The sequence below is a fragment of the Notolepis coatsorum genome (genome assembly GCF_963971535.1).
Source record: "Notolepis coatsorum genome assembly, chromosome: 5".
Classification (NCBI taxonomy): domain Eukaryota; kingdom Metazoa; phylum Chordata; class Actinopteri; order Aulopiformes; family Paralepididae; genus Notolepis; species Notolepis coatsorum.
Genome location: NC_140169.1, coordinates 95,590,379 through 95,615,330, shown reverse-complemented (window position 1 = coordinate 95,615,330; position 24,952 = coordinate 95,590,379). Strand labels below are relative to the sequence as shown.

General features: G+C 44.8%; 1 protein-coding gene across 1 annotated transcript in view; it reads right to left on the bottom strand.

Moving 5' to 3' along the window:
- Window positions 1-24,952, bottom strand: part of LOC311227950 (exostosin-1) — a gene marked incomplete at both ends in the record, with an annotated part of 687,742 nt that overhangs the window by 215,889 nt on the left and 446,901 nt on the right. Inside the window, one exon of the mRNA XM_084313822.1 lies at window positions 2,779-2,898. Coding sequence (XP_084169948.1) covers window positions 2,779-2,898 — 120 coding nt within the window. The remainder of the gene's footprint in view (window positions 1-2,778; window positions 2,899-24,952) is intronic.

The window sequence follows — 24,952 nt, the reverse complement described above, 5'->3', positions numbered from 1 at the left end:
TCATTTCACACACATCTAAAAACACTAACTGGTTTTGCACACATTCGTTTAGTGACCGTACATTTGTTTGAATATGGCCACCAGTGATGTCATCAGGGACATTAAATCATCATGTTGTGTTAATTACAGCTCAATGAAAGGATAAGGGAGCAGTTCCTCTAAGACAAGGTATTATCATCTACATAATTTCATGGTGCTGTAATTAACAGCTGATTAATTCTCCAGAATTGACTAGCACTTTTTTCAGTAACAGTAAAAGTCAGATTATGAAAAACAGCTAGAATGACTTGGAACCCCTGTGTCAAAATGAGGAGAAGAGAGGATGAGGGGGGAGAAAATGAGAAGTAGGGTGAGGAGGAGAGGAGGAGAAGGAGGATTAGGAGGAGGAGAAGAGGGATTATTAGGAGAGGAGAGAGGAGGGATGAGGAGGAGAGAAGAGGAGAGGTAGGGTGAGGACTCTGAGGAGAGGAGAGTGGATGAGGTAGGATGAGGAGGAGAGAAGAGAGGATGAAAGGTAGGATGAAGAGAAAGGAGGAGAGGTAGGATGAGGAAAAAGGAGGAGCGGTAGGATGAGGAGGAGAGAAGAGAGGAGGAGAGGTAGGATGAGGAGAAGAGGAGAGGTAGGATGAGGAGAAAGGGAGAGGTAGGGTAAGGAGGAGAGGAGAGGAGAGGAGAGGAGAGGAGAGGAGAGGAGAGGAGAGGAGAGGAGAGGAGAGGAGAGGAGAGGAGAGGAGAGGAGAGGAGAGGAGAGGAGGAGGCGAAGACAGAAGGAGAGGACAGAGGTGAGACAGAGACCAGAATGGAAGACAGGAATACACACACCGTCCAATGCTGGCAGGTGTGAACAGTACCAATTACTGAGCACACTGTACCTGTCATGTAGCTAATATCACACACAGACACACATCAACACACTACTACATTTACATTTAGTCATTTAGCTGACGCTTTTATCCAAAGCGACTTACATGTTCTGTACGACAAGCCATCAGGAAGGGCACAACTCTATCAGCTGAGCAACAATGTTCATCAAAGTGTTGAGTGCTACAGTGTAGGTTAGTTTATTAGGACAAGTGCATGACAGTAAAATTAGTTTTTTTTTTTTTTTTTTTTTAAATTCAGATAATGGTTGAAGAAGTGCGTCTTTAGTCGATGGCGAAAGATTGGACGTGTTTCGGCTGTCCTAACTGGGGTGGGTAGTTCATTCCACCATTGTGGGGCAAAGACTGAGAATAGGCGACTTCTCTTTGATGACCCTCCCGGAGCTTGGATAGGAGTAGGTCTGAGGCGGCCAGAAGATGCAGAGCGTAGGGGTCTTGAGGGTGTGTAGTTAGAGACCATTGACCGGAGGTAGGCGGGAGCGGTTCCCTTTGCCGCACGGTATGCTAGGTCGAGGGCCTTGAAGCGGATTCGTGCAGCAATGGGGAGCCAGTGCAGGTCCCTAAGAAGTGGGGTGACATGGGCCGACTTCGGTAGGTTTGAGATCAGGCGGGCCGCTGCGTTCTGAATGAGTTGAAGAGGCTTAGTGGCAGTGGCCGGGAGGCCAGCGAGCAGTGCGTTGCAGTAGTCGAGGCGGGAGATGACTGTTGATTGGACGAGGAGTTGGGTGGCTTCTTTTGTCAGGAAGGGGCGGATCCTTCTGACGTTGCTCAGGAGGAATCGGCAGGTTCTGGTTGTCGCTGCGATGTGAGCAGAGAAGTTCAACTGGTCGTCGAGGACAACACCAAGGTTCTTGGCGGTCGGGGACGCGGTCACAGCTGCATTCTCGACTTTGATGGAAAGGTCGGTCACACACACACACACACACACACACACACACACACACACACACACACACACACACACACACACACACACACACACACACACACACACACACACACACACACACACACACACACACACACACACACACACAGTCCGTTCCGCCCGACTATGTGGGAGCCCTAAGACTGAAGAGTGCATGTGCACAAGTTCTGGAAGACCTCTGTGTCTTGGTACCAAAGAAGGGACCAAGACTGGACCAAGAGAATGGATTCCCAGTGTCAGGGAGAATATCAATTATTATTATTTATTTTTCATCTTTGAAGGTGAATAACACCAAATGCTAACATTGACCAGACTGAGCGCATTCAGCACCTTCTTGAGATCAAGTGTACAAAAAAATCTAAGCAAATTAATAAAGAGCAGATGATTTACAGGAATTTTTGTAGATACAGTACTGAATTTTGCCATCCAGACACATGCTATTTGAAATATGAATATAGAATATAGAATATCAGGCCTATAAATGACCTTATTATGGCCACGTCATACATCTACAGTATGGATCGGGTCAAATCTCCTCCCATCTACTGTAAGTACAGTTACTTTTCTATAATGTAATGTATAATGTAAAGAAACAAAATATGTTGTATTTGATGGCAATAACGTTCAGGTTTGTTCGACCCATGAAATATAATCATGAAAAAAACGTTCGGCTCCAAGTTTCACAGTGGCTGGTGTGAGCTGGGTAGTGTAGTTTTATGACATTTCTACGTCCATCAAAAGCCTGGGTCATTAATTAACATTAACATAACATTAATTAATACAGACTGTATTAATCTATTTATGACGTGGAATAAATCTCGGGCCGGTCCCGGGCCGGTCGGGCTCAAGGGGTTAAATGACTACAGGCCAGTCGCTCTCACTATACATGTCGTGAAGACCTTCGAGGGGCTGGTCCTGCAACACCCCAAGCACCGGGTGAGGGACCTCCCTAGACGTAGGTGGTCTCACCTCTAGTGTAGTAGAGACTATCTTCTCCACAGAGGAGAAGTAGGCATCCCACAGGAACTGGGTCTGCTGGCGCAGAGAGAGGATCCGCTCCTGGCCCACAGAGCGACTGATGGAGGGAACCTGAAATAAGGGAGGAAGGAGAGAGAGAGAGAGAGAGAGAGAGAGAGAGAGAGAGAGAGAGAGAGAGAGAGAGAGAGAGAGAGAGAGAGAGAGAGAGGGGAGAGAGAGAAAGAGAGAGAGAGAGAGAGAGGGAGAGAGAGAGAGAGAGAGAGAGAGAGAGAGAGAGAGAGAGACGGAAAGAAAGGTTAAACAGACGGAAAGATAGACAAAGACCTGCTGACAGAAAGACAGATGTATATATATATGTAGCAGCCTGAATATTCTTCAAAGTATTCAGTAGTGCTAACTAACTGTTACTTTCCCTGTCTGTGTATAACGTGTGATTTACAGTGTTCCTTTGGATAGCCTAACAGTGTTCCTTTGGATAGCTCGCCCAGTCTAACGACGAGGTGAGGTGCTACTCTTCTCCGGATGCAGTATGGATTACTAGCAATAACATTGAGCCCTTTTTCCCTTTCTGGAGCGGTCCTTGAGTGGGACCAGTGGAGGTTGCCAGCAGGGGGCGGAGTGGCAGTGGTGGCAGGTGGAGCAGTGGAGAGAAGCAAGCAACGAGGAAGAGGGAGTTACCTGGAGGCGAGGGGAGCAGGAAGCTCTCTTCGGTATTGGACTTGGCCGTGAACGGTCACAGCCACAACGGGCGTGTGCTTTGGAATAGCCCCGTTGAAGAAGTTAACGAAGGAGAGCCCCGTCGGAGCGAGCGGCGGGTGATGAGAAATACTTGCTAGTGACGGGTTATCCTAGAAGTATCAGCGATAGTGTGTGAGTAAGAGAAACCGAACCAAAGGACTAACGTCTAGAGCTAACGAGACTAACGTCTAACGTTATCGGGTTATAGTAGTTACTGTGTGCGGTATAGTAGTATGCTGCTAACGGCTCCGTCTGACTTGAGTAGACTACCGGGCGCGCGGCGCTGAAGAGACCGGTGGTATAGCCAGCCACGTTGCGTTAGCAGTGTAACCGATATAGCAGGAGGGTGCGTCGAGACCCAAAGCTTAGCTGTGTTTAGGGTAGCCAAAGTATTAGCATGCGCGACAGAAGCAAGCCAGCAACAGCAGCGGTGGACGTTTCCCAGACGGTACAGAGGACGCCTCTTCCCACCAGCAGAGGACGCCATACAGCACGCTCCTCCAGCTAACCACTGCCTGCTGTCCGCCCAGCCTGCTGGCTGTGCTCGCGGGATCGCCGACGCCATCTTGTCACCCGGACGAGCGGTGACAAGATTGGGTCCGCCATCTTGGCTAAGTACTAACAGTACCACGTGTATCAACAGCAACGTCCATTGAAGTGAACGCTAACAACCAGTGTCTAAGGGGTACCCCGAACAATTTAAGCCGGCTTAGGTTAGGTTTTCTTTGGTAACGTGGGCCCACATTTACTTGGTTTTATTTTGTTATTTGTTTATTTGATTATTTGGTTCTTGAATTCCCAATGTGTCTACATTTTATGCCTGGGTTCCCCCAGTACAAGCGGGGTGTTTTAATGTGTTGAGCACTCGGTGCCTATGGTGGGAAGAGCTTCCCCTACATTGATAACAAGAGCACCCGGTGCCATATATTAAGGATTAACATTGTAATGGATAACCTGCCCAGGCTTCAGTAAAGTAGACCTAATCGGGATCATTGTGTGTGTCTGTTTCTTCAAGTTCCATTTGCTATTCTAACCTCTGGGTAAATATTGTGACTGCATAATTATTTAACCCTTACACCCCATTTACAGAATAGCATTTGAAGGGTCTATACAGGTGGTCAAGGAAGGGTACTGCTTAAAGGGAAGCCCAATAATACTATTGAACTGACAGTCACTGGGTGTGGGAGGGCTGTCGGAGGTACTGCGGGAGTGAGGGTGTGTGGGGAGCTACTGCTGACCGCCTTGTAAGGCGAGGGAGACCAGAGTACCAGTCCCCAGGTTAGTAAATCCTGGGCCCCATCCACTCCAGCTGCAAGCCCTCCAGAACGACGTTCCGGGCCAAAGACGGGGGTACATATAGGTCCAATACTATAGTATCCTACTACCCAGTGTCTGTGTACTACTACTCCCACAAGCAGGGATAATCCACCCTTCTACACACCCTTCTACATATATATATATATTAGGGATGCTCGATATTGGCTTTTTTAACCGATACCGATATACCGATATGTGTCCAACTCTTAATTTCCTATACCGATATCAACCGATATAAACGATACCGATACAAGGTTCCCCCCCCCCCCCCCCCCCCCCAAAAACTGAATCATTTCAGGTAATTAGCATTACAATATCTCTTGTCGTGTAATTAACACAACATTATGCATACTTTGACAATAAATAAAATAATAATTAGTTCTTACTTGCTTGCCTGGGTAAATAAAGGTTAGATAAATGTAAAAAATTTGAAACCGATACCGATATTTTCCGATATCACATTTTTATGCCAATATCGGTAGGCGATAATATCGGACATCCTAATATATATATATATATATATATATATATATATATATATATATATATATAGTAGGGGTGTAACGGTACACGTATCTCGTACCCAACCATTTCGGTAAGGACCTTCGGTTCAGTACGTGCTGTGTACGGAACGAATGCAACGTTACTTTAACCACTAACAAATGCACATGCAAACCTTTTTTTTGCATGTGGAAATTCATTCAAAACTCCACAGTCCTCCCCTTCCCAAAACATTGCACAACTTGCACAAAGGGCGGATGTTGTTCGTTGAGCCCACTCAAACCACTGAGAGATTACCTGTAATTGAGCATAGCCTCATAGTACAGTATGACGAACGCAACGACAAGCCAGAGCTTGAAGACCGCACCCCCCCCCCCCTACAGGGATTGGTGCTAGGTGCCATGTCGACGATGACTTTTGTCGATTTGCATATTCATGATCGACGCATCGTATTGTTGTTATCTTGTATGTATTTTGCGTGGAAATGGCAGACGTCAAAGTCATAACATTCTCAACGTATCATCTAACTAGTGCGCAATGAATCACGTTCAAAATATAAATAACTTCTCTTAAACCACTATTCGTGATTTCGCCTAGAGCCAGGACTCGACAGAGCACGTTTCGCTCGCATTTGATAACTTCCGTGTTTTACGTCAACTCCAGTGGAAGGGAGGGGCTGAGCCCGATACCCCCCACCTTCAATTTTAGAAGCTATAGCAGCTCTTCAGCCCTGCGTTCTACAGCCTGTGGCAACTCCTCTTGCGAGTCGCGCTGTTTATATGATAACTCCGTGAGCCACAGGTCAATAAATGCATATAACATGCTTTACATCCTCACCATTCCTATACCATGTTGCAGTAAAAACCTGTGTCGTATATTCTATGTAAATTTCTAGGTTAATTACAGTATACACAGGTTTTCTAAGCCGGATAGAAGAAGGATAGAATGTTGGAATGGTTCCCCCTCTATGACTCCTAGCCAGAGGGAAAATAACTGTGCAGTCAGGACCAGTGATGCCACAGATTACTTGTAAAAGTAATCTGATTACTGATTACTCCTTTAAAAAGTAATCTTAGTTACTTTACTGATTACTTGATTACCAGAGTAACTTAGTTACTTTGAAAGTAACTAGGTTACGAAGTCGTCCCCCCATGCTGCTGCCACAACATAAGAATGACAAAAAAATTTAGTAAAATGTACTCAGTTTGAGTAAAATGTACTATAGGGCAGGTAGGCCTATCTATATCTATATCTAGACACTGAGGTGTCTGTATACGTATATGTGTGTGTGGATATGGATATGGTGCGTCTGTCTATGTCTGGTCTCTTAATATGTCATGATGTGCTCTGTCCTTGTGTCCATGACTGTATTGTGACCTGTATCCCTACTATGTCTATGTGCTTTTGTTGTGTTTTTATTCTAATGGTATTTATCTTGATTTTATTCTGTTTTTATTGCTAACCCTTTTTTTTACACAGGATTTTAGCCTGTACCTTCTGGCAGGGGGACTACCAATGGAAATTAGCCTTTTGGCAAAAATTTGTGCATTTACATTTGTAAAATGTTTTATTAATGTACACTGTCCCCCTTGAACAAATAAAGTAAACCTAAACCTAACCTAAACCTATAGATCTATAGATTTCACAAAGATTAATGGTCAATAACACCACATGTAGGCTGATATGTAGCCTACCTTTGAGGCCTGCCCCATTCAGATATGGTTCTAATGTTCCTAGTGAAACAGGGGAGAGGGGTGAGTAAACCAGTGATTATATCTCAGTAACAGAATCTTCTCAAACCTCTTGTCAGAAAGTCTGTTCCTTCTGCTACTGACAACCTACATACTGCAGTATGTGTTCCATGTTCATGAATAGTGCAATGCAAAAGATGTTTAACTCAAAGGTGGAACATACTGTTTGGCTGGTGCAGCTCCGAGTCCTGTAGAAGTCGATGGTCGTGCTGTGCTGTATATTTCCATATGCGGTAGACAGTATTTTGTTTCCTCCGCAAAGTGAATGTTTTTTTCACCCGGCTTAGCTGACACAAACGTTAAGTAGACTAGTGAACTTCCAGTGCAAGAAAGCGTTACCAGCGCGAGCGTCTCCCTGCTAGCTCGCTATGTTTTGGTCAGCCTGATAATAACAATAACAGCCGCGCCCACCAGCATGGCTCAACATGCGAGGTTGCGTGCTGTGACGTCACTCCCCAATACAAGGAAAAGCTCTCCAAAAGTATATTTGACTGTCGAAAACGAAAGAAAATACTGCATTCCGCCTGCATTATGATGAGATAGTAACGAAATAGTAACGCACAGCCACTTGGACAAGTAACTGCAATCAGATTACTGGCTTGTAAAGATTAACGCGTTAGATTACTATTTTCGGGGAAAAGTAATCAGATTACAATAACGCGTTACTTAGTAACGCGTTAGTGGCATCACTGGTCAGGACAACAGAGCTCGAATTCAAACGCATATTTATTGCCAAGAGGCCCAAAGGTGGAAAAGCAGGTTATTACATACAGGGATTATTTCATATTACAATCATAATGAATAAATTGTCATTGATGCTTTCACATTCTTTGAGCCCATCATATTGGCTTTACACATCAAACAAGTCTGTACACACATATTAGTCATGTTTGTAAATGAAAGGGAATACACTATGCAATCACATGGTTTATCTGGTCCCAACTAGGGACCTTACCTTTAAACTAAACATCACCAAAACAGTGGTTCTATGGTTTACTCACGTACATTGCAAAGTATACTCTCTGGTGGCACGCGGTGGAGGCGCAGACGGGGTGTCTGGCCTAATGAATTAACACTGTTTTCTCCTTTTTATACTAGACATGACATCATAAGTTTAGACTAGGTTTAACCAATCAGAGTCACATCCAAGTAGGTTTTCCTCCAATGAGGTTCTTGACACCAAAACAAGAGGTTTGCTGTTCTTGGGTCTGTCTGCCCAAAGATCTCCCATGTCCTTATATGGGCTGGTTCTCAGTCCAGGGGGGGTCCTCTGGTCTGTGGCAGAGAGGCTTCTTCCCTCAAGAGAGGATGAATTTACATTTGACATTTCGTGTGTGTTGGCAGTTTAATACTAATGAAAACACTTCTATTTTCATAACTTTCAATGTAATATTCAATGTGTATGTAATTTCCTTCAGTTGGATACCAAGCACTAATGTGCTACCAGATTGTTGGACCGTTTACCTTAATCCAATATATGTATAAATATGAATGTTCTTATATGTATTTTGTGAAATACATGATACACAGTTCTACACATTAATATCCTGTTGTCTACACCATATACATAATATATTTTGAAGAGAGAATCACTTTGTGATTCTGCTCCTCTCAACCAAACGATCCTCTCAGATCCCGGAATGTGATGCCTATTTACACAGATCAGCAGCTGGTTTGTGGGGGTTTTATGACCTGTCTTTACTGTTCTCCAAAAACGCTCCTTATTGGCAGTTGAAACCACTCTGCTCTAAAAGGGCTCACACCATGTTTTTGCATGGTTGCTTTACACAGACACATTTTCTCCTTGAACTGCACAGTTTTATCAAGTCAATATACCATACCTGAACTAATGTTAGCTGCTAACGCTAGTGCTAACTAAGCTAAGCTATGGGCACAGGAGAAATCGGTTCCAATAGTGAGAAAGGGGGGGGGGGGGGGGGGGGGGGGCGGGAGGCTGAGCCCGTCTCTCTCTCTCCCTCTCTCTCTCTCCATCTCGCCCTCTCCCTTTCTCTATTTATCTGTATGTTCAATGATGATGATCAATGAAGTAGCTAAAAGTTACACTATAAAAACGAACTGGATAGTTGATGATAATAAATATTTCACTTTCACTGCTAGTGCTATAAGCTATTCTCCATCTATCTTGTGTGTGTATACATTTACTATAGTCTACTCTTTTTGACATGGATTAGCTTTAACAATCCTGATTCCTGAGCCTATTTTATTCAAAGGAAGATATTGATTTAAATATGTATATAGTGTGGTGGACAATAGATGGAGGTGTCTCACTTCAGAATGGACACTGATTGGGTGGCAAGAGGGAGTAGACTTAAGGGTGTGGCTGTACCTTGGTTCTGTTGGATTTGTTTGGAAGTAAAGTTCAGAGACTCGATACTCCGTCTGCTCGTCTCATTGATTCACTTCCACAGTGGTGACCCTGACTTGTGAAATATGAGCAATAACGAGAATCCACCGGCTGTGGTTCCCACAGTGTATGCAGCTACAGTCAAGTTGCCAGAGTTTTGGCAGCATGACCCGGCCCGTGGTTTCAACACATCAAGGCACAATTTCACCTCCACGGAATAACGGCGGATGACACTAAATATTATCATGTTGTCGCAGCATTGGATTCCTCCACTACACGCCGGGTGATGGGATTCCTGAGAGAACCACCAGCAGCCGGCAAATACAACGCGCTCAAAGAACAGCTGTCAGATGCAGAGCGCGCGGAGCGCGCGGAGCGCCTATTGTCCCTCAACGGATTGGGGGACAGTAAACCAACAGAACTGATGGAGAACATGCTAGCACTGCTCGGTTCAGGTGACGCTACATTTATTTTTGTGCAGATTTTCCTGCGTCAACTCCCGACTCCGGTGCGCACGGCTCTGGCCAGCTCGCCTCTCGTGCGCACCAAGGATTGCAGAGGATTGGCGGAGGAGGCGGACAGAATACTACTGGCCTCCCGTCAGTACTGTGTGGCTGCTTTGTCTGATCAGGTGTCTGATCGCAGGGATCAGACACAGAGGGATGATAGAGGGCTTTGTTACTATCATCGCCGTTTTGGCAACAAAGCGAAGAGTTGTGTTCCACCATGCAACTTTGGTAACCAGGGAAACGCAAGAGCCAGCGCTTGTTAGCGGCTATGAGCGCTGGCGTCAATATCAACAAGCTGTTGTTTATCGAGGACACGTTGTCTGGAAGGTGTCTGTTGGTGGATTCGGGCGCCCTGAGGAGCATCCTGCCTGTGTCGGCCACGGACGCCTTGGGAAACGGACATGGACCACCCCTGGACGCGGCTAATGGGACTTCCATCCATATGTTTGGTACCAGGTACGTGACTATGTGATTTCTGATGACATCAGCAGAGGGGGTAGGATCTTTTAACTGAATAATACTGTGTACATCATTTTGAAGTGTGTGACTAAATTGTGTTGTGGAAATAGTTTGTAATTAGTTTCACCTAGCTGACAGAAACTGGAGGTGTGGCCTTTGTGCATGTGGCTTTTGTAGTTAAGTGGGCACTTGTGACAGTTTTTTTTTGGTTAAAAACCAGCTTTTTCTCTGTTGGAATCATTCTGATGACAGCAGCAGAGGGGGTAGGATCTTTTAACTGAATAATACTGTGTACATCATTTTGAAGTGTGTGACTAAATTGTGTTGTGGAAATAGTTTGTAATTAGTTTCACCCAGCTGACAGAAACTGGAGGTGTGGCCATTTGCTGCAGGTGTCACTCATCAGTAATTAGTGATAGTGATTTAAGGACTTGCTGGCTTAGCGTCAGCGAAGCGTCGAGAAACGAAGAGGGACAAAGAGAGGAGTTTTTCCTGGAGTTATGCACCGAGGGATCCACCGATCCACCCAGTGCTAAGCACACCATAATCCTATATTTCCCTCCCACTCTGCTATTTCCCTACTATCTCGCTTCCTCCCTACAACCTTCTCCCTGCCACTCTTGACACCACAATGTGCCTCATACCTATATCCACAATCTGCTCCTCCAGAACTGACTCTACCCATCCACGCCAGTTTGCTAGCAACCCGGCTAATCTCTCCTACCCTCCTACAGCCACTAATACACCTGTCACAGTACGGGGAGGCTTATGGAATTGTCAATCAGCAGTCAAGAAAGCTGACTTCATTACTGCCTACGCCCATAGTCTAAATCTGCAGCTCCTGGCTCTAACTGAGACCTGGATAACTCCCAATAACTCATCAACACCTGCAGCATTATCTACAAACTATAACTTCACTCACACACCTCGACCCTCCAGACGGGGTGGAGGCACTGGCCTCATGACATCTCCTTCATGGGCTACAAACCTAACACAACTCCCAGAACTGTCACTCTCCTCCCTTGAATACCATGCAATATCTGTCTCTAATCCTTTCAATCTCACCATTGTTACACTCTATCGCCCTCCAGGTCCCCTCGATCACTTCATAGATGAGCTGGACATGCTTCTAAGCTCCTTACCGGAAGATGGTACCCCGCTCCTTCTATTGGGCGACTTCAACCTGCCTGACTCATCTCAGTCGGTCCCAGTGGTCTCCCTCCTACAACAATTTGGCCTGACTCCCACTGCCATGCCTCCCACCCACAAAGCAGGCAACTCCTTGGATCTCATATTTTCCCGTAAAACCAGCATCATTAACACCACGGTAACTCCCCTACATGTATCTGACCATTCCTTCATATCCTTCTCACTAACTCTCATGCTTAACCGAAAGGTCTTCACCCCAACTCAAACCGTCTCACTCAGACGTAACCTGGCCTCCCTATCCCCCTCCACCCTCTCCTCTGACATAATATCCGCTCTACCTTTGAGTGACACCTTCTCTGCTCTCCCCACAGAGATGGCAACCTCCACCCTCCTCTCAGCCCTTGCAACCTCCTTTGACAAGCTCTGACCCCTCATTGAGAAACCTGCCTGCCGTTCCCCACCCAGTCCATGGCTGACGGATGCAGTGAGAGAACAAAGACAGGTCCTGAGAGCGGCTGAGAGGAAGTATAGAAAGTCACGCCTCACTGCTGACATCGACACATATCACAACCTCTTGTTAACATTCTCCAAAACCATTACTAATGCCAAAGCTTCTTTCTTTCACCATAGGATCGAGGCCTCTGCCAAGAATCTACGCAAACTGCATGCTACCATGTCCTCCCTCCTCACTCCCCCCCCACCCCCTCCTCCCTCATCTTTTTCTGCCGAAGACTTTGCAATCTTCTTTGAGGAAAAAGTGGAGAACATCCGCAGCGCCTTCTCCCAACCCCCACCCATTCCAAACGCTGAATCGAGAACCTCATCCTTCACTCTGTCATCTTTCTCCCCCATTACAGAAGCCGAGACCCTGACACTGGTAACGCTGAACCGTCCGACTACATGCCAGCTGGACCAGCTACCCTCTCCACTCCTCCAGACCATAGCACCGGACATCCTCCTATTCCTAACTGCAACCATCAACTCCTCACTCAACTCGGGGGTGGTCCCCACCTCCCTAAAACAAGCCAGAGTCACGCCCCTCATAAAAAAACCAACCCTGAACCCCACCGTCATAGCCAACTATCGTCCTGTCTCTCTTCTCTCCTTTCTTTCTAAAACACTTGAACGTGCTGTATCCAACCAACTTACTGCTTATCTCTTACAGAATGACCTCCTAGACCCCAATCAGTCTGGCTTCCGGACTGGCCACTCCACAGAAACGGCCTTCATTGCGGTCACAGAGGCACTTCACTTAGCAAAAGCGAAAGGCCTCTCCTCTGTCCTGATTCTCCTAGATCTATCTGCAGCCTTCGACACAGTCAACCATCAGATCCTCCTTGCGGCCCTCGCAGGAATGGGAGTGGCTGGATCTGCGCTGACATGGCTGACATCATACCTCAACGACCGCTCCTACCAAGTGTCATGGAGAGGGACTCTGTCGGCCACCCGCCCCCTCCGGACGGGTGTCCCCCAGGGCTCGGTCCTAGGACCCCTTCTCTTCTCCCTCTACACTAAATCACTGGGTAACATTATCACGTCTCATGGCTTCTCATATCATTGTTATGCCGATGATACTCAACTCTTCCTCTCCTTCCCTCTCTCAGATATCCACGTCTCTGAGCGGATCTCGGCCTGTCTGTCCGACATCCTCGCCTGGATGACGACCAACCACCTCAAACTGAACCTAAGCAAAACAGAATTGCTCCACCTGCCGGCCAAATCCTCCCCCCTGACCGACCTCTCCATCACAGTCGAGAATGCAGCTGTGACCGCGTCCCCGACCGCCAAGAACCTTGGTGTTGTCCTCGACGACCAGTTGAACTTCTCTGCTCACATCGCAGCAACAACCAGAACTTGCAGATTCCTCCTGAGCAACGTCAGAAGGATACGCCCCTTCCTGACAAAAGAAGCCACCCAACTCCTCGTCCAATCAACAGTCATCTCCCGCCTCGACTACTGCAACGCACTGCTAGCTGGCCTCCCGGCCACTGCCACCAAGCCTCTTCAACTCATTCAAAACGCAGCGGCCCGCCTGATCTCAAACCTACCGAAGTCGGCCCATGTCACCCCACTTCTTAGGGACCTGCACTGGCTCCCCATTGCTGCACGTATCCGCTTCAAGGCCCTCAACCTAGCATACCGTGCGGCAAAGGGAACCGCTCCCGCCTACCTCCGGTCAATGGTCTCTAACTACACACCCTCAAGACCCCTACGCTCTGCATCTTCTGGCCGCCTCAGACCTACTCCTATCCAAGCTCCCGGAGGGTCATCAAAGAGAAGCCGCCTATTCTCAGTCCTTGCCCCACAATGGTGGAATGAACTACCCATCCCAGTTAGGACAGCCGAATCCCGTCCAATCTTTCGCCGTCGACTAAAGACTCACTTCTTCAACCATTATCTGAAATGATTAATAATAATAAAAAAAAAATATATATATATAACCCTGACTAACCTTACTGTCATGCACTTGTCCTAATAAACTAACCTACACTGTAACACGCAACACTTTGATGAACATTGTTACTCAGCTGATAGAGTTGTACCCTTCTTGTCTTGTCGTACAGAACTTGTAAGTCGCTTTGGATAAAAGCGTCAGCTAAATGACTAAATGTAAATGTAAATGTATGTGTTTACATGGACAGCAGTTTAGCTGGGAATTTATTATTGCTTCAGTGTTGGTGCCTATACTGGGCACGGATTTTTTGTGTGCTCACAGACTGTTAGTGGATGTTGCGAACCGTAGGCTGATTGGCTCTGTGTCCTTTGACACATACCCCTGCACACTGGGGGGGCCGGGGCCGCCTGCCCTGGCCAATATGCTCGCCACAGGCGATATGTACCAGCGCCTCCTCGCTGAGTTTCCTGCTCTGATTGTCCCCACTTTCTTTGCCTCTGTCGCCAAGCATGGGGTGGAACATTACATCCCAACGGTGGGGCCACCAGTTTATGCACGTGCGCGCCGCCTGGATGCTGCTAACCTGGCAATAGCCAGGGAGGAGTTTGCCACAATGGAACGGCTTGGCATTGTGCGCCGGTACAACAGTCCTTGGGCCTCCCCACTACACATGGTCCCCAAGGCGGACGGGAAGTGGCGTCCGTGTGATGATTTCCGTCGCCTAAATAACATCACCACTCATGCCCGGTACCCAGTGCCACATATCCAGGATTTCTCTGTCCACCTGGCGGGCGCCACCATTTTTTCTAAAATAGATTTGGTGCGTGGCTACCACCAGGTGCCGGTCCATCCGCTCTACGTGCCCAAGACTGCCATTATCACCCCGTTTGGACTGTTTGAATTCCTGCGCATGCCATTCAGCCTTAACACTTTGATTGCCCAACCCGAGTTTTCTCGGGTTTACCCCCCGCGGGGTTGAATGCCCATCACGAGAATATTCGTTTTTTCTCGTTTGTTTTTTTTATTAGCGATCTGAATTCATATTTCATCAACCGAGTCTACCGTTGGAAAATCAGCCACGCCAGGCGCTCAGATGTGAAAAAAGCGCCCCCTATCGTCTCCCAGATGGCAATTCACCCTTTTGGATTGGACTCAATGAAAATGAATAAAAAAAAAAAACCCGGACTCCACATTTGACTTCTCACTCATGCAACCGGCGTCGATCAGCTTCACTCTGGACCCTCAGAGCAGCGGGGATTATCTGTTTTTACAGTATACGCGTGGGATCAATAAAAGGATTGATTTTTTCGAATGGCAATCAGGAATTGGAATAATCCATTTGGATACCATCTGATCTCAGGTAAGGAATCTATGTTACCAGTCTTAGGATAATCAGACCCGTTTTCACGGAGATATAAGCTTTTATGTGATTATGTGATATGGCTGTTTGACTCTAAGAGCGATCAGGAACTGAGAGAATCGATTTTCAGCGTGCAGCACCAGCGTGCACACGTACACATATACTATCGATAATCTAGCGTTTATTTGAAAACGATTCATAAATAGGCAGACAAATGACAACGTTCTAGAATATTACAGTACGGGGCGATTATCATGGAACCTCTTTTTTCTCCGTGAAAACGAGGGTTTTTCTAAATGCTATGAAACGGAAATGAACCGATAAAAAAACAATCTGCTTCGACAATGTTGACTGGAAATAGGTCATTGATAATGCGACGGGCAGATTAGACACATAGCCATAATTTAAAACATAGATTAGGCGATATTAACGTCAGGCCACGTGAGCGGATCGGCGCGGCCGAGAAATCCGCTCTTCGCTCTTTCAAGCTTGGTCCGCTCCGCTAATCGCTCATGTTGACCCCGCCCCCAAGTCGCTCTCCGCTCGCTCCCCGCTCACCTTGAATCGAGCGCTCCCCACTCCCCGCGCCAGATTGCTCAGCAGTTTTTTTTTTTTTTTTTTGAGCATGGTGTAAATTAGCTCAAACTACAACAGTCTACACCCCCTGGGCCCCTTAACAATTGTTTGTATTGAGCCGCATTGTAATTGTAGCCATTCTGCAATGTTAAATAACGTTGTTTATCCATTCACTAGTTCTATTAAGCGATGATAGGCTAGCCGAGCCACAATGCTATGGTCGCTGCCATTAACGTTAGCATGTAAGCTAACGTCAACAACAATGGCGTCGATATACTTTTTCTAACTGGAGTGAGTGTGGGCGTCTCTACAGTGACAAAGCCTGAACAGGCTAGCCTATCACAGGTTCACCCTTCTCATTGGTTGAAAATGGCCTTCATGTTTGTACATCGCCATCTGTTGCTTTGGCATTGTACTGCATGTATATATTACATCAGTGTTAAACCACTGTGAGCGGCCTGGAGTGGATTGGAGCGGAGGAGAACTCTCGCTCCGGACGTCGCGCCGACTCATTTTAAAACCCACTCCTCGCTCACGTCAAAACCGGCCGCTCCGCGCCCCGCGCCGCTCACGCTCCGATCCGCTCACATGCACTGATTAACGTTAACATTGGAGTGGATGTGGGCATTCAAGCACTAAATGTGCGCCCCCTGCTGGGCATTCAAAGTGTTAAAGGGGCAGCGCAAACATTCCAGCGGCTGATGGACTCTGTGCTGCGAGGCCTGTCATTTTTGTTTATTTATCTGGATGACATCCTGGTAGCCAGTGCATCGGTGGAGGAGCATCGGGGACATCTCCGTCAACTGTTCGAGCGGCTCAACGAGCATGGGCTGATCGTGAACCCGGCCAAATGTCAGTTTGGCCTGCTGGCCATGGATTTCCTGGGCCACCATGTCTCTTCCCAGGGGGCTGTTCCTCTACCCGCCAAGGTGGAGGCAATTGCTGCTTTCCCCCGCCCCCTCACCATCAAACCTCTCCAGGAGTTCCTGGGGATGGTTAATTTTTACAATAGGTTTATAGCCCATGCGGCTCACCTGATGAGACCTCTGTATGAGGCGTTGAAGGGGAAGAGAGCCAACGATGACATGGGCTTGTCCCCGTAGCGGATCCAGGCATTCGAGGGCTCTAAGGCTGCCCTTGCCAACGCCGCCATGCTGGCACACCCAAATTCCTTGGCTCTGCTAATGTATAACGTGTATGTAGCTTCCATTCAAACGGACGAGAACAAACGTGAACTTTCAACTTTCAAGTCTGAAGTCTCACTCGCGTGAGACTCCCTCTACATACTCTGGCAATACCTGGCCAGGGAACTCCTGGGTCCTAGTGTCCCCCATTTTATGTGCACATTCATAAAATTGCATTTATCTATAGTCCTAATTCTGTCACTGTTTGATGTCTTAAAGAAGGGTGGATCTGAAAGCTGTCTATGACATTTGTAACAGGTGATGAAAAAGTCAACAAATAATTAACAAACTGTATTAGACTTATATGCTATAAGTGAATAGTCTTCACTTTAGATTAGGGCACGCAATAGCATCTGCAATTGATTTAGAGATGTTTTATGAATGTCTAACAAATCATTTGTTAAACATGAAAAGACAAGTCTGGTAATTGCTTCGTGTGTATTAATAAAAGTCCACAAATAATAAACAAACTATTAGACATTTGTTAATGATGAATAGTCTTCACTTTAGATTAGGGCACACGATAACATCTGCAAATGATTTATAGATCTTTTAAGAATGTTTTATAAATGATTTGTTGAACATGAACAAATACATGGAGGTATAGTCGTTTTTTCATATCCATTTTTCAAAGCATCTACAAAGTGTTACTGCACATTAAATAACATTATTTAATGATGAACAAATCAGGTAGAAACAATGTTAATAATGAGTTATAAATAATGTATAACTAATTTGTAAATATAGTTATAAATTATTTAATAATCATTTACAAATGTATAAATGGTTTGTTTGTAGGAGACGGGAAATCACGACCAAAGAGAGTGAAGTTTCTTTGACCACACATCAGTGTGCATCATTTAATAGCATAGCCATGGATACCACAACAAACAAAGTCAAGCGTTAATATGGCCGCTCTAGATACCCCGGATGCCCCATGTCCTTAAAGTGACAGTGTACAGATACAGCTGTGAAAAGTCCTGGAACAGCTGTTTGCCTGCCGTTATGAAGTCGTTTTGGTGTGGTTAATGTTAACAATGACCAGCGGGGGCGCTCTTATACAGCTGGTGACAACGTGCTGGACGAGCTCCGCCCTCGGCAAAATGAGAGAGAGGCAGAGAGAGAGTGCCGTCATGAACAAGGAAGTAAATATTGCGTCTCTTCTGTCGGCAGTGGATTGCAATCGGTAAGCTCTTAATTTATATACATTACTATTGAAATGCATTTTTACTTAACTTTACAGCATTATTCAAACGTGATAGGAAGTTATGAGTCATCAGCCGTTTATATATGCAGTCCGTTTTGCCTACAGATTATACATGGCAAATGCCGCAGCCAGCCAGCTCACATACAGTAGAGTAACGTTACGTAACTTTCTCAGATAGCAATCTAACATTACGTTAGTGGAAATCAAACAACTCTAACCCAATACTAATAAGTTGTTTCACATTCTGTTAATCTGTTAGCAATTTTAGTATATAAACCAAACTTAGGTGTGAGGTTAAAATCTTTCTCCGTTTAAACAAACAGGACTCACAACAGAGCAGAAAACTGTCTTGAGTCTGATCTCTATTGTTAAACCTACATGTATGTAATCCAAGCCTGCTTGATTAATAACAAACACATCTTTCTATAATGTTGTGATAGAGCCTGCACAAGTATTATCTGTTCCAAGGTGATGGAGCCTACGGTAGTAAAGATGTAAAGAGTCTGCGGACAGTGTCTGGTTTTAATGTACTAATGGACTGATGGTCATTGTGTTTATGTTTGTGTACTTGTGCATGTGATTGTGTGTGTGTGTGTGTACTTATGTGCTCCAGCTCCTATCATATGTATTGTACTAATAATAGTGTTTACGTTCCATGTGTCCATATCTGGCTGCCAAGAGGTGCGAGGAGCTGAAGGAGAACACAGCTGCTGCGGGACCTGGAGCAGAAGAACGCCATGATCTCGGTCCTGGAGAGCAGCATCAAGGACATAAACTGTACATTGGAAGAGGTCTACAAATATACAGCATTGTTGGGGGGGGGGGGGCTCTCTCGCATATAGTAATAATAGAGTATATACATTTGAGGGGGAATAAACTGTACATATACAGCACTGTTTGTGATACAAAAATAGTAGAGTACATTAACCTGGCACACAACATACTTGTTCACATGTCATTTTTCTTTCACTGTGGTTAATATTGTGATATATTCATGCTGTGATGTGAATGCCGTCCATGTTAGTTTACCTTCAATGGAGAAGTGCATTAAATAATTTTAATGCAAAAAAAGTGTCCTCTGTTCTTTCATTTCAGCATTGTCTATTGCAGAACACATTCCATTGTGGGCAGAGTGTATGCTTGGTTTCATTCCAGCCTTGCCTAAACACCAGCTGATGATTTCACTAATTGGCTCACCTCTTCAACTAACTCACCTGGTGCAATGTATAGTTAAAATGAAAACTTGGCCCACGATGGGTTGAGTTTGAGACCCCTGGTGTATCCCCCTTTTTTTTTTTTAATGTACTTTTACTTTTTAGTACTTAAGTACATTTAAAAGTAGGACTTTTTGACTTTTACTCAAGTGTGTTTTTAGCCAGATACTTTTGACTTTTACTTGAGTCAGATTTTGAGATGGTACCCATACTTTCACTTAAGTATAATTTCTGGGTACTTTTTACACCCCTGATAAATGTCATGTATGTTGAGTGTCATAAATGTCACTATGAATTGAAAATGGGGGACCCTGATGTAAACAAGACAAACGTCTTTCTCTGGTCTGCATCCCCTTAACAATTGTGTGTATTGAGCCGTACTGTATTGTACCCATTCTGCAATCTGTTAAACAAAGTATTCATTCATTCAACCAAAACCACAAAAACAAAACAACTGGATGAATGAATGAAAACTTTATTTATCTTATCTTTAAGAGCGGTTTTGAATGTGGGCAGGGGTAAAGTGGGTTTTAGGAGTGAGGTTAAGCAGTAGTCTGACCAGTTTGTTTTGTGATGTTTGTAATCTTGTTTTAGGGCCTTTGAGGTGCTTTGGTACCATGAGGTGCAAGCATAGTCGTAGTACCCTTGAATGAGTGCTCCTGTTAGAGTCTTAAGGGTATTCTTGTTTACCAGAGAGGAGATCCGGCACAAGAATCTTGTTTCTTACAATAATAATATGTCAAATGTATACTCTCTTTTCTGGACTCTTTTCGTATCACAAACAGTACTGTATTTGCAAATCTGATATGTCATAAATGTATAGATGTAGCAGTACTGTCTATCTGTATGTCATGCATGTCATTATGTTATGATGAATTGTAAATGGGGGACCCTGATGTAAACAAGACAAAACGTCTTTCTCAGGTCTGCATCCCCTTAACAATTGTATGTATTGAGCCGTACTGTATTGTACCCATTCTGCAATCTGTTAAATAAAGTTTTCATTCATTCATGCTTGAGGAAGACCGGTAAGGTCGAAACGTTTATTTATATATTGTAAGAGTATATTTATGAGACAGTATATTTATTTTGTACAAGAATGTGAAACTTCCTATCACGTTTGAATAATGCTGTAAAGTAGCGATCAGGCATGCAGTAATGTCAGGAAGAATGAGGAGAGGTTGTATTCGTATATGATGGTTTAATTCCAGCTCAATATGGGTTTTACAGGTTAATACTCTCTCGTAACACACAACACAGACCTGCTAATTATATATACGCTCGCTTCACGACAAACTAACGTCCGGTCCCGGCCGGCGGTCCGTCCAATTAGTGTGCACGACTTAGGGCAGAGGTTCGTCTAAAAGACAACGTTGATGGGCTGTCTTTGAACGAAGAGGCCTTTAAAGGAAATGATGACATGGTACTGGAACTCACAGGCCTTCCAAGCTATGCTAAATTAATGGTTGTCTTTACTTTCCTGTCAGGATTTCTGAAACCTAGTCCCAGACTGACTCCCTTTCATAGCTTTCTGTTAACACTGATGAGAATGAGGCTTAATTTACCTCTATATTTTTTTGTCTATTTATTTCGTATGTCTAAGACAAGTGTTGTCAGAATATTTAATAGTACATTAGATGTAATGTATGTTAGAATGTCACCACTTATATTTTGGCCATCAAAAGAACAAATTCAGGTCAGTCTGCCCATGTGTTTCAGGGATAATTTTAAAAACTGCACTTCTATCGACTGTTTGGAAATATTCATAGAGAAGCCAAAGAACTTGAGAACTCATGCACAAACATACTCTCAGTACAAGCATCACAACACTGTAAAATTCTTGATTTCAATAACACCCCAAGGTGTTATATCCTTTGTGTCAAATGGCTGGGGTGGACGCACAAGCGACAAGCACATCACAGAAAACTGTGGTTATCTTGAGAAAACATGCCAGGCTCATGGCAAGCACAGGTCACCACGCCATCTGGTGATGCACCCATCCATGGCAGCTCTGGATTGATGATAAGCCCAGATGCTGCAACGGTGAGGTCTGCATGGCGATCTTGCATCGTCATCAGGTACGACTCTCTGGCAGTGTCTTCGTTTTCTAGACCCCATCTGATGAAGATAATGCAAAAGTGAGCCATGTTATTTTGAACATTTGAGAACAACTCCAGACTAGGACCTAAACAAAACAGTGAGGTTCTAACCTGAGAACACCTGCCTGTGGTGAAATTTATTTATTTATTAGACCGGTCAGTAAAAAATAAATATAGCCTAGTGTAGTGATTGTTAATTGTACATAATTCACCCACGGAACTAGGGTTAGGAACATTAGTTCCGCCCAAACATTCTGGAACATTTGTGGTCATGTCATAGCCAAACGTTCTAGAACATGGCTGATGTCACCGTATGATGTCATGGCCAATGTTCTAGAACATTTGTGTATGTATATATGTATTCGGCAATTCTCTCAGTCAGTCAGTCGACTGCAAGCAACGTAGCAGTAGCATGTTGTATTTCTGTGCTTAATAAAGGCTATTCACTCTGCCTTGAGCCACTGTCCCCGACTCCCATCTCTCGGCACTACACTAGAGAACTTTGTATTATTAGAAAACAGAATACAGAATAAAATATTAAACTGCCTAATTGATTGATAAGTTTATTAACAGATTGCAGAATGGGTACAGTACAGCTCAATACATACAATTGTTAAGGGGATGCAGACCAGAGAAAAACGTTCGTCTTGTTTACATCAGGGTCCCCCATTTTCAATTCATCATTTCACCCCATCATTCAATTCACCTAAACTGCAACTGTTAACAAAATTGTTCAAATACATAACGATATAATATTTGAACTCGTGTGGTAACGTTAGTCTAACGTTATTGTTTTAAAGACTAGTATTAAGGCTTAACGTTCTGGCAGTCAACATGGAAAGTCGCATAATGTCACTAGCACACATAACATTAGCACTCTAGACTTAACGTTAACCACCACCAGAATTACACGGTTGATAATGGTTGTTGAATTACTTACACGTCCTGTGATTACATATATATTTTTTGTCTCCAGATGCCATATCTTGGTGTCGTTCACCCATCCTGCAACGGAATATTGATAAGCATCGGTGCTCTTGAAAGCCTCCAGGCTCCGGTGAATGGGGATGGATTATGTACAAGATAGATGTAGATGTCGGGAAAAGTAAGTTGGGGCAGACGTTCAGCTAATTTTAAGGGACAAAATAAAGTTGAAAGTTATAAATATGGATCGCAACGAATAATCGACGTCTTCTCCAAATATAGCTGTCTTTCTGTGTCATTAAGATGTGCTGTGTTGATGTCGCTAATAAAGTAGGTCACCAAGATGGCGGCTGGCATTCCGGAAGTGACGTCTTCGGTACCCATGAATATCTCCCGGGGGGAAACACCTCCAGCTAAACAGAGCGACACATAGCGCGTTGCATGACGGTTAGAATGTTGACAGCGCCACTATATGGCCAAAATAATACATGGTTTTGAATTGATTGGTTGAAAACTTTATTAACAGATTGCAGAATGGGTACAGTACAACTCAATACATACAATTGTTAAGGGAATGCAGACCAGAGAAAGACTTGTCTGGTTCAGATACAAAACTCATTCAAACAGTATGGTAGCCTTTTCCTTGGATCCTCTGATCGTGGGTTCCGCAAACGTTCATTCACTCGATCACGAACTTTCTCCCAGGAGACTACACTATAGCGTTCTTTAACTTTAGCAATCAACATCTCTCTGAGGTTCTTAGGTAAAGCATGTTTCCCCCGTTTGCCATTCCAATTGACTTTGTGAGCCCACTTTTGGTAGGTTGCAAAGTCCACTAGCAGCATGAACATTCGCCCTGCGTAGTCGTCAGGCCGTGGTTTGCCTCGTGCGTCATGAGCATGATCGAACGCCTTTTGCTCGTCGTCTGCTGAAATACTTTCCAGTTGTATGTTGGGCAGGGCTGGACGCTGTCGCTGTGCTTTTTTCTGTGGTTTTGCCACTGGAACTGCAGGTACTGGCAGAGGCGTTCTAAAGGGTGTCATTTGAGGAGAAAGCGGTTGCGGCGAAAAACATGCATCATCTTCATCATCATCATTATCATCATCATCATTCTGGGGCGTTTGGGACAGAGAGGGTGATAGAGCCAACCATGGTGGTACATTCTCATCGCCCACTTGGGATGGGTATGGACTGGACAGAGAGGGTGATAGAGGCCGCCATGGTACATTCTCATCTCTCGTTGGTGTGTAAAACAGAAGCTGCCTATTGAATGGCTGAGCCGCAGGTTGTGGAGAGGAGGGTGTAACGCCAGAGGGTTTAAGCAGCCTGGCCAGCTGGTCGTCCATGCGTTTCACAATCGCCTCCAGCCTGGCCAGCTCTGTCTTGTGTCGATTCTTACTCGCCTCCAGGCGGTCGTCCAGGCGTTTCACAATTGCCTCCAGCCTGGCCACCTCTGCCTCCTGACGATCCCCCAAGATCTGAGTCTTCTCCCCCAAGCATTTCTCAGTCTCCTCCACTTGTTTCACCAGCCTGGTAACATGCTTGTTTACGTTTTGCTCAATAACAATACCAACCGTTGACTGTACAATCGTATTGCAAATGTTAGTAATGGTTGATGTTGGTGTTTCCTCAGCTGGGAGTGGCAGGATGTCCATAACAATAACAGCGGCCTGCAATAAGGGAGGGAAAGTTAAGATAAGATTTGTGTCACAATAATAATAATAATAATAATAGATTTCATTTGTAATGCGCTTTACAGTTGCAGGGCAACTCTCAGAGCGCTACAGTTAAGGGACTTAAAAGCTAGCGAGAATAAAGGAAAGAAAGAATATAAAAATAGGCAAGACTAAAACATAAAATAGCAGAGAAACATAGAATAATAAAACTGATAAAATAAATTGGTAAAAGAACATAAAATGTGTGGAGCATTTTGTGATGTGATGTGGAAAACAGTACGGCTCAATACATACAATTGTTAAGGGGATGCAGACCAGAGAAAGACTTTCGTCTTGTTTACATCAGGGTCCCCCATTTTCAATTTCAAACAAGGGGGGACACTGTACATTTGAATACTGACATACATTTGACATAGAAACTGTACATTGGAGGAGGTTGGGTGGGGGTGTACATTTGAGGTGGGGGGGACCCATGTAAAAAGATTGTCTGAATAATGGAAAATGCAATAAAATTTTTTACTTACGGCTTTTTTTTTGACCATCCGGTGTTTTGCTTTGGGGGGGATCACGGGACCTGTTCTTTTGCTACTTTGAGGTGCCTTTACTTGAGTTATTCCTGGTCGATCAACACTCGGGATGGATGTCTAGAATAGAAAAATTATGCATAAATAAATAATTCAAATGAGAGAGAGGTATCTGTAAAGCATTCCCGGTAACTGGAGAAAGGTATTCCCGTAACTG